General features: G+C 41.8%; 1 protein-coding gene across 1 annotated transcript in view; it reads right to left on the bottom strand.

Moving 5' to 3' along the window:
• LOC103519045 (sphingomyelin phosphodiesterase-like) overlaps positions 1 to 11,319 on the bottom strand; it is a 39,772-nt gene that overhangs the window by 11,507 nt on the left and 16,946 nt on the right. Inside the window, 12 exon segments of the mRNA XM_026830494.1 lie at positions 320 to 385; positions 696 to 769; positions 1,140 to 1,332; positions 1,790 to 1,960; positions 2,406 to 2,597; positions 4,108 to 4,280; positions 4,753 to 4,998; positions 5,432 to 5,559; positions 5,562 to 5,583; positions 7,186 to 7,313; positions 8,002 to 8,182; positions 11,137 to 11,312. Of these exon segments, the coding sequence (XP_026686295.1) occupies positions 320 to 385; positions 696 to 769; positions 1,140 to 1,332; positions 1,790 to 1,960; positions 2,406 to 2,597; positions 4,108 to 4,280; positions 4,753 to 4,998; positions 5,432 to 5,559; positions 5,562 to 5,583; positions 7,186 to 7,313; positions 8,002 to 8,182; positions 11,137 to 11,312 (1,750 nt within the window).

Here is an 11,319-nt window from a genome sequence, read left to right as displayed (position 1 = left end):
GTCAGGTAATTTATTCAAAAAATATTAAAAAAAAAAAAAAAAAAACTGAGTAATCCACTGATAAGAGTAGTTCCTTCATTATAACTCGCTCACTCTTTACTCATCTGCTCATCTCTAGAGTAAAAATCACTCTATAATCTATGATCACTCCTCAAATCCTCTTTGTAGTTCCTCAAACAGTTGTATACCGGGTCACTCTGGTATTTCTCTTTACATGTACTCTCTCTTTGCTCACTCCTCAAGTCCTCTTGGTAGTTCCTCAAACAGTTGTATACCGGGTCAGTCTGGTAATTCTCTAGTCAGGTAAGTAGGGTGTCACGTCAGTCCTAGGAAGTATTTGGGTATCTGGTACGTATAGGATGGTATGGACATGATCATGGACATTCTGGAAAAAGAAACGAGAATGGGAAGAATGTTAGAGATTTTCGAATTTTAATTCTTTGTAATAACATTTGTGTCTGACTTCACTTAGTATACTGTGTCAATTGGCAACTCAATAGTTGAGTAGTTCGTCCAATAAAAGATTGATATATGTACGTATATATGAAAGAAGGGCCATTTTTCATACTACATATGTATAAGTATAAGTAGTGCTTTATTTAGGCTGTCAGTTTAGAACAAGTTGTTCCGTGTTCCATTATACAACAGTTTAATAGAGCACCTCTACACTCTCTACAGAACAGAAGTTCTATAACTTATACCAGATCGGATAATCGTACAGGTTGGCCTCTCGAAGTGACATGATCCATGTCTCGTGATCTAGCACCAGCTGAAAATGAAAAAAGAACCGAGACCAATATTATCTGATGTCGGTTGGTCTTAAATATTTATCAAATATTATATTGTTTGATTTCCCCTTGCTAAGCAAAGGTTGAGTGAGAAGGGCATCCACTCATAAAATTTGTTGCCAAAACCAAATGTCAGCCCAAAGCAATCACCCTAGTTAGAACTGATTGAGAGGCTGACAAAAAAAACGCCGACCCCGTCTGTACACGGGAAAAGGCGAAGAAAAAGAGGAAGATATTATTTGATTTTTTTATTTTAAAGAGGGTTTATCGTCACTGAATAATAAATGGTCACTGGTCACCTATCCAGATACCAACCACGCTCAACGTTGCTTAACTTCAGTGGGAACTTACCCGAGTAGAGTGTTCTCTATCCCCGTCCACATAGTATATCCTATAGCCAGGATTCAGATCATAGTAGGGCGTAACTGAAGGCCCTATGTACGCGATGTTGGTAGTTCTGGACATGTCCTCTTTGTCGTAGAATAATTCGAACTCGTCAAAGTGGGTGTGGCCGAAGAACTGGGCTGCAATGGTAGCTTCGTACCTGAAATATGAGAGGTTTATGAAAATGATGATGAGATTTTTGATAGAGGGAACCCTAACTGTAAGGTCTTATCGTCCCGAAAGCGGAGAGGGGAGGAAGACAGGATAGGAGAAAGGCCAGCTGTTCCGAGAACGAACCATATTTGGGACAAAATTCGTCCCGGGTGGGAATCGTACCCCCTACCTAGGGCTTGCTAGCCTAGTTAGCTTGGATGGTAGCGCGTTTAAGCGCTAGCTCGCGGGTTCGATTCCCGCCCGGGGCGGATTTTCTCCTGAACAGATAAGGTTCGTCCTCGGAACGTTTTTTCCTATCCTGTCTTCCTTCTCTCTTTGCTTCCGGGACGATAAGACCTTGGCAGTTACAGTCCCCTCTATCAAACCTCTTTTTTTAAAAAAACTTCTTCGTCTTAGCCTTTTCCTACTTAAATATGGTCGGCGTTTAAAAAGGGATAGCATACCTGTTAATAATAGAATAGTAGTTTCTACTCCAGACCCGTAAGCAGTCACTATGGCCCGGTGGTATATGCCCTATAACATGCACCTTCTCTCCACTGAACTCTGCACTCTGCAGCTCGAATATAAACCATTGCAACTCCTTCACTGGATCTGTACTGTTCAATAGTAGCCACCTGAAGAGAGAAATTAAAGGGAAAATTTATCAGGTCAGCTCCCATGGCGTAGTGGACACTAAGCTCGACTTGCACGCGGGCGACCCAGGTTAAATTCCCGGCGGGGTCAAAAATTTGCGTCATGGAAATGATTGATTCCGTGACTGGCTGTTGCGGGGCTCACTCAGCCTTACCTCGTGAGGAAAATGTGTAGCTATGTATAATATACCTAAATGCACATAGTGACCGGTGCCAGCATGGTAGGTAAGGTGTATGTAGGTAAACATTGGATGCTGGATTATTAAGATATTTGGAGGATCCTTCATATTGAGGGATATGATTCTAAAGCCAGGTCTGACTAGTACAGATAGAAAGCGCCTCTCCTTACTGTCCTAGAAGTGGAGGCGGGTAGCCATTTTCTTAGAAATCTTAGAAAACTTAGAATTCACTTCGTTCAATCACTTACCAGTTCTTGTTGTTACAATAGTTCATATTGAGAGAGATAATTCGAAAGCCAGGTCTGACTAGTACAGAATAGAAAGCGCCTCTCCTGACTGTCCTAGAAGTGGAGGCGGGTAGCCATTTTCTCCACTGAGTGTCTAGTGCGTCATATAGCCATGAGATGGCGTACTCCTTCGGTACGAATGGCGGAGGAAAACTGGGGAGGGGAAAGAAAAACACAGAATATTAATGAAGGAATATTACTTTCACAATAATAACATTGCTCATAGATGGAATGGAATGGAAAATATGTCCCAGCCACCCAGAGGGTAGCGCTCCTGCTTTGCAAGCGCAAGGTCGCGACATCTTAAACAAATAAGGTTCGTTCTCGGAACGGCTGGATTTCTCATACATCTGGTCCTCCTTCTCTCTTTGATTTTGGTACGATAGGACCTCCGTTATTATAGTTCTCGCTATCAATCCTCTCCTTTTTTTTTTCAAGTTAACAGTAGATAATCTCAAATCCTACTATAGGTTTCAAGAATTCTTACATTTCTTACCTATTTACAGAAAAGAATAGAAAGCGCCTCTCCTGACTGTCCTAGAAGTGGAGGCGGGTAGCCATTTTCTCCACTGAGTGTCTAGTGCGTCATATAGCCATGAGATGGCGTACTCCTTCGGTACGAATGGCGGAGGAAAACTGGGGAGGGGAAAGAAAAACACAGAATATTAATGAAGGAATATTACTTTCACAATAATAACATTGCTCATAGATGGAATGGAATGGAAAATATGTCCCAGCCACCCAGAGGGTAGCGCTCCTGCTTTGCAAGCGCAAGGTCGCGACATCTTAAACAAATATGGTTCGTTCTCGGAACGGCTGGATTTCTCATACATCTTGTCCTCCTTCTCTCTTTGATTTTGGTACGATAAGACCTTCGTTATTATAGTTCTCGCTATCAATCCTCTTCTTTTTTTAAGTTGACAGTAGATAATCTCCAATCCTACTATAGGTTTCAAGAATTCTTACATTTCTTACCTATTTACAGAAAAGGTTTCAAGAAGACTCACCTATTTACAGGAACGGTTTCATGGTTGCCCAGAGCGGGAAAGATCGGAATGCCAGGAAACATTTGAGATAATTGCGATACAGTCTCTTTGAGAATATCCAGATTTTCCTGTCGCGTCTGATTCCAGACATCGTGGGGAGGCAGATCCCCCGTCCAGAGTATGTAGTCAATGTCCTGTGAAATAGGAGTTGAGGGACCAGGTAGTATGTCAATATTATGTCTGGCTGGGGGACTTTAAACAGGGAGTAGACCAGCTTAGTCTGGCTGGGGGACGTTTAACAGGTAGAATATTAGCCTGAAATTTCCCTTGCTAAAGAAAAAGCAAAGGTTGAGGTTGATTTATTTATCCTAAACAGATAGGGTCGTTCTCGGAACGGCTGGCTTTCTCTTATTCCGTCTTCCTTCTCTCTTCGTTTTCGAGACGATAGACCTGTTACAGTTCCCTCTATCAACACCTAAGAGAAAGAAAAGGCTGCTATAGACATTACGCTAGAGCTGATGGACCACTGTACAACTGTACATATTGTGCTAAGGTAAGGTAATATTCTGTCAACTCATTAGCAAGAATTTTCTCACTTCTATGCTGGCAGTACCTATTTACAGGAACAGTTTCAAGAAGATTTACCCATTTACAGGAACAGTTTCAAGAAGACTTACCTATTTACAGGAACAGTTTCATGGTTGCCCAGAGCGGGAAAGATCGGAATGCCAGGAAACATTTGAGATAGTTGCGACACGGTTTCCTTTAGAATATCCAGATTTTCCTGTCGCGTCTGATTCCAGACATCGTGGGGAGGCAGATCCCCGGTCCAGAGTATGTAGTCAATGTCCTGTGAAATAGGAATCGAGGGACCAGATAGTATGTCAATATTATGTCTGGCTGGGGGACTTTAAACAGGGAGTAGACCAGCTTAGTCTGGCTGGGGGACGTTTAACAGGTAGAATATTAGCCTGAAATTTCCCTTGCTAAAGAAATAGCAAAGGTTGAGGTTGATTTATCCTAAACAGATAGGGTCGTTCTCGGAACGGCTGGCTTTCTCCTATCCCGTCTTCCTTCTCTCTTCGCTTTCGAGACGATAGACCTGTTACAGTTCCCTCTATCAACACCTAAGAGAAAGAAAAGGCTGCTATAGACATTACGCTAGAGCTGATGGACCACTGTACAACTGTACATATTGTGCTAAAGTAAGGTAATATTCTGTCAACTCATTAGCAAGAATTTTCTCACTTCTATGCTGGCAGTATAAACTATAAACAAGGTACATATATTCTACTCTATTCTTTTGTAGATCATGTACTTACAGTATGTGTAGTGGAAATATGCTGCAACATATGATCCACAGTCCGCTTAGGCGTATCACACTTCCTATAGTCGCCCCACCTTCCCGCTCTCGTCTGAGGTGACAATGGCGGACCACTGGTGGCCCGACAACACAGAGGTTCGTTACAGTCGGCGTTTGAGCCCTCTTCGTAATGTGGGTCGTAGTGGGTGTCGGAAATGTGGAGCACTTTGAATGTGGGTGCCGATTCCTGGGAAAGTGGGATGGATAGGATTTGGGTTTAAAAAAGAGAAGATGAATTTAAACCTTAAAAGTCCACGAGGCAAATTTCTTCGGAAATTGGTAACTAGCGAAATCTGTAGACTCAAGCATTTCTCGTTGTTGAATATTTTGTAAACATTTCATGATAATCGGACAAACCGCTCGCGATAGTTATGGTAAAAATTAAAATTTGTCGAGTTTATTTTATTATTTTTTTTTGTTTGTTTGTTTTTTTTTGTTTTTTTTTTTTTTTTTTTTTTTTTTTTTTTTTTTTTTTTTTTTTTTAAAAATTCTATACGAGTTGTAATAAATTTGTGTATCTAGATTACATTTCTAACTGGAGTTTTTTCGCCGTTTAAATTCGGTCCTCCCGGCAATCCGGCCGTTCGGTCTCCGGCCGAAGCAGTCTGAAATAACTTACCGAGGGGTAAAGCCAGTGGCATAGTAGGAGGTTTGGGCCAACAGGAGGGAAGATAAACCTCCCACTCGTGTGTAGGATTCTTGACGTCATCACATGCATCCCCGATGACGAAAACTGCACACCTCCTCTGTGTCAGCTTGACTCGTTCAATACGTACACTACCTCTTCCCCCTGGAAACAGAAAAAAGAGTTTTGATAAGTTATTGAGAATCGAATCCCTAACACGTGGATTTACGTTTTAACCATTGAGCCACTGGGCTTATGGTCCTTTCCGCGTAAATTCCGTATGGGAAATTTTAAGTTCGAGGGATTTTTTTGGAAACTGAGAAAAAAAAATCCCACTTCATGAGGAACCACAGACTCCACAGAGGTATTTTTTTTTTTTTTTCAAAAACATCGAACATCGAAAAATTAAACATCGATGTTCGATATTTCCATCGAAAGAAAAACATCGATGTTGACATCGATGTTTTTGTTGCGATGTATCGATGTTTTCAAAACATCGATGTCGATGTCCCAACCCTAAGTTATTGAGAATCGAATCCCTACCCCTGGATTAGGTTTTACCATTGAACCACTGGGCTCACTTGTTTTAAGCTTTCATGTTCAATAGCTCATTTGGTTAAGTATACCTTTCAGGAAGAGGTTTGATAAAAAAAAGAGTATTTCACCACCGTTTTTATTTCATAACAAAGAAACAACTGCTACAAAAGACTCATGTGGTCTATGTCGTAGCATGCCCATCCCGTACTCCTTAGTATGCCTGTCAACAGATGGGCGAGAAGAGACATAATACTTCCCAGTTAGGTGCTGGGTCCACACGAGAACACCAGCAAGAAAGAACGGTAACCACGAAGGTCTTATCGTCCCAAAATCGAAAAGCGAAGGAGGACAGGATAAGAGAAAGCCAGTCGTTCCGAGAACGGACCTTATCTGTTTAGGAGAAAATCCGTCCCAGGCGGGAATCGAACCCACGAACTGGTATGATTGTGTCTGAAGTGTCTTATCAGAGAAATTCATTCGATAAACTGATCGAATAAAAACAGTTTTGTATTAGAAAGTACATAAAGTCAGGAATAAAGTAAAGTAGGTATAGGTATGCGGTACGATAATGCTAACCAAGTAATAAAAACAAAAACGTCAAACATGGCTGCCACTACGTATAACCAATGTGTGATATCACTGACACTTTCACACCAGGAAACACTTGTATGTATAGGTGATCTGATTATACTCATACCAATCAAACTACATAAAACAGAGACTATTGCGACTAACCTCTGTGACGGAGTGGGTATCACAAAGACTCACACACTGGAGATCCCAGGTTTGATTCCCGGGAGACTCAAGTTTTTTCCCCGTCGAAAATATTTTATGAAAGGCATCCATTTTATTATTATTATTATTATTATTATTATTATTATTTTATTATTTTAAGACGAGTGTCTTTTTTATTTTTTTATTTCACCGCCGCGCAGTTTTTATATCGTAGCAATGAAACAACTGCTACATTGGACACATGTGGTCTGTGTTGTAGCATGCCCATCCCGTAGTATGTCCCTCATCAGATGGGGGAGAAGAGACACAATACTTCCCATTTACATAGGTGCTGGGTCAACACGAGAACACCAGAAAGTAACCCGTTAAAATATTTGCAATCGAAAAACGAGTGCAAATTTTTGTCGATTGTGGTATTCGAACCCAGACCCTTCTGCATGCCAAGCAAGCGCGTTACCACTGGGCTAACCGAGCTCAAAGGGTAATAACACTTACCCCAAACAGACGGGTTATACCCTCGCATACCCGCGGGGTCTGGAATGTAACACAGAATTTGTACGACATCTTCTCAATGTCCGCCACTGTACGGCCAGACTTGATGTAGTACTGCAGGAGACCCACACCTGAAATGAGTTGGGAATATAATTATTTAGTAAAAAAAAAAGTAAAAAATAAACTTGATGAGGCCACTCCCTAATTAATTCACCCCAATAAATTTTATGATTTGACTTGGACTCGAACCAAAAACCTCTAGATCCGATAAAACAAAGGTCTAGAAAAAAATCTGTGAGTTGCAAGCCCATTTTCACCTTTCATATTCGAGTATGACTACCGTTTTTCTAGGTTGGTTCGACATTATTATTTTTTTGTGTCATGTCATTCGAAACATGACCAGTGTTATGTCATACTGGACATGACACTCACCTGCTTTACATGCAGTGCATGACATACTGGACATGACACTCACCTGCTTTACATGCAGTGCATGACATACTGGACATGACACTCACCTGCTTTACATGCAGTGCATGACATACTGGACATGACACTCACCTGCTTTACATGCAGTGCATGACATACTGGACATGACACTCACCTGCTTTACATGCAGTGCATGACATACTGGACATGACACTCACCTGCTTTACATGCAGTGCATGACATACTGGACATGACACTCACCTGCTTTACATGCAGTGCATGACATACTGGACATGACACTCACCTGCTTTACATGCAGTGCATGACATACTGGACATGACACTCACCTGCTTTACATGCAGTGCATGACATACTGGACATGACACTCACCTGCTTTACACGCAGTGCATGACATACTGGACATGACACTGGTTTCTATCTCCTCCACCACCTGTCTCAAATTGAGGAGACGCAAAGCTTTGTCCACAAAGTGGGGGAAGTGGTGCCCGCGGCCCTTGCGACCGTCTTTCGTCATTTTGTCCAGCTCTGAGATCAGACGAGACGTGTTGATCTGGGAAGAAAAAGAAAAACAAAAGATGTAGTGAGAATTTTATTTTTTTCGCAATTTCAAACAGGCTCCGAGAAAGAGTTTAAGCATAAATTCTGGGACACCCTGTATAGTAGAATGATGTTCCAAAAAAGTCCCTGTCCCTCTTGATTTTTTAACAGATAAGAAATTTTCATTTGATAAAAAGAAAGCCTTTGGCCGATCTGCTGGTGTCCTTAGGGTCCAAATCCAAAGTCCTAAGGGAATATCAGCGAAGGATCTGAAATTTAGATATGCATTTACATACCTAATGAATCAGGCCTCATAGACAGAAGAGGAACTAAAGTGCTAAGCTAATATTCTCTTAACTCATTAGCATTCCACATTCACACTTCCCAAAGAACTTGGGACGTGAGATAATATACCAGCAATACAAAGTCATTATTTGGGCAGTAATAAAACTAATGCCTCGTATTTTAGACGAGTTGTTTTCGACCCTTTTGCTCTCACGGCATCACTGTTAGAAAAACCTTTGGTGGCACTGGCAAACGAAACTGTTCTAAAGACCCTTCTCCTATAGAGTAGAATAGACTATACCTTATTTATGCTGCTAGAATGAGACTGAAAAGTCTTTTAGAATGAGACTGAAAAGTCTTTTAAGTCTTTTACCCATACAGTTGTTGTTGAAGCGGGGTTTTCCCTCGAAATCTCACGGATGACCTTTCTTCAAGATAAACCCGTGCACCTTGGTTGGGAATCACTGGTTTAGATCTACAAAACCCCAATAATATGGACAAATAAAACCAAGCAAGGCTTATGTGTGGACAAGGTGATCAGAAGGTTTATGTGTGGACTCAAGTACGCACGCATCCCATATTGATCGATGAAACCTGAAGAGCACCTACGATCTTGAATTAATAGATGATCAATAAACAAGAGAATTAGTTCTCTTGAGCTGCGTCCGCACAGTCGACCGCGTCGACCGATGGAAGAGGTGAATCTATGTTGTTGAGTTAGTGTACGGTTTCGGTCCACTATGTGTGGACACAGCTTTAGAGAATCGAGTCACTAGCTGATTTCCGTTTTCTCAGTTAAGAATCACATTGCAAATATTTGATATTGGGCTTCAATAGACATAAAAAATCAGATAATGTTCAATATTAGGCTTAAGCAGCTATTAAAATGCTTAGAGTGCATGGACGGATGACAAATATTATTCTATAATAAGTACTAAGTCAATAACACGGAAGTCAATCGTATTGTTCTTGAACCTTGAATGCCTGAAGGCCCTATGTACGCGATGTTGGTAGTTCTGGACATGTCCTCTTTGTCGTAGAATAATTCGAACTCGTCAAAGTGGGTGTGGCCAAAGAACTGGGCTGCAATTGTAGCTTCGTATCTGAAATATGAGAGGTTTATGAAAATGATGATGAGATTTTTGATAGAGGGAACCCTAACTGTAAGGTCTTATCGTCCCGAAAGCGGAGAGGGGAGGAAGACAGGATAGGAGAAAGGCCAGTCGTTCCGAGAACGAACCATATTTAGGACAAAATTCGTCCCGGGTGGGAATCGTACCCGCTACCTAGCGCTTGCTAGCCTAGTTAGCTCGGATGGTAGCGCATTTAAGCGCTAGTTCGCGGGTTCGATTCCCGCCCGGCGCGGACATTCTCCTGAATAGATAAGGTTCGTCCTCGGAACGCTTTTTCCTATCCTGTCTTCCAAAAAGAAATATTAATGATTTGTTTGCATTCAGATCCAAGATACCTGGGAAATAGCTACCTTTGAAAAAAGCTGGATAGCGGATGGTTCTTCTTGTACGATAAGACCTTAGCAGTTACAGTCCCCTCTATCAAACCTCTTTTTAAAAAACTTCTTCGTCTTAGCCTTTTCCTACTTAAATAGGGTCGGCGTTTAAAAAGGGATAGCATACCTGTTAATAATAGAATAGTAGTTTCTACTCCAGACCCGTAAGCAGTCACTATGGCCCGGTGGTATATGTCCTATTACATGCACCTTCTCTCCACTGAACTCTGCACTCTGCAACTCGAATATAAACCATTGCAACTCCTTGACTGGATCTGTACTGTTCAGTAGTAGCCACCTGAAGAGAGAAATTAAAGGGAAAATTCATCAGGTCAGCTCCCATGGCGTAGTGGACACTAAGCTCGACTTGCACGCGGGCGACCCAGGTTCGATTCCCGGCGGGGTCAAAAATTTGCTTCATGGAAATGATTGATTCCGTAACTGGCTGTTACGGGGCCCACTCAACCTCGTCAGGAAAATGAATAGCTGTGTAATTTAATATAAATGCACATAGCGACCGGTGCTACATGGTAGGTAAACATTTATTTTATAAAATTACACACTAATTGTTTTATTATCATTTCCTTTTTTTTTCTTTTATGGGTTGTGTTTTTTTTTTTTGAAAATTTTTTTTTGAGAGGGGGGCACAAAAAAAAAAAAAAAAAAAAAAAAAAAAAAAAATCGCCAATAGTTAATTAGCTACCTACTGATTAGACTTGAGCAACACCATTGCCCGATTTTTCAAATTTCAGATGGAAAAAATGCTACTGAGGTGCCTACATGGTTCTAAATACAACTTGATTGCTTGAAGAACATCAGACCTCACTGAGCCAACTTTCATTGGGGCGCGGACTCAGGCTTCATTTTTGCCCCTTTACTGGCCCGGAAATTTAGAGCATCCCCCCCGGGAAAATCACTGTTTGGACCCTGGGCCCCCCCCCTAAAAAAATCATGGATACGGGCCTGAGCCGACTTTCATTAGGGCGGGATATGAGACCATCAGACCCCTCTCATCCAAAACTTACTTTGAGTAGCTGGAACTGTCGCAGGGTCTCCTTCTCCAGATCCTTCAAATCCCCCACTACCCGGGTTCAACTTACTTTGAGTAGCTGGAACTGTCGCAAGGTCTCCTTCTCCAGATCCTTCAAATCCCCCACTACCCGGGTTCAACTTACTTTGAGTAGCTGGAACTGTCGCAGGGTCTCCTTCTCCAGATCCTTCAAATCCCCCACTACCCGGGTTCGACTCCTGTTCGGGGATAACACGGGGATTTCCGACGTGTCGTTAGAGACCAGCAGATACTTTTCATTTTCCCACGTCCCCGTCTCATCATGACTGTCAACTGGGAGACCTGGAAC

This window comes from Diaphorina citri, unplaced genomic scaffold (assembly GCF_000475195.1).
Source record: "Diaphorina citri unplaced genomic scaffold, Diaci psyllid genome assembly version 1.1 scaffold63, whole genome shotgun sequence".
Lineage (NCBI taxonomy): Eukaryota > Metazoa > Arthropoda > Insecta > Hemiptera > Psyllidae > Diaphorina > Diaphorina citri.
Note: the sequence above shows the minus strand (reverse complement) of the source record. Positions and strands in the feature narration are given on the sequence as shown.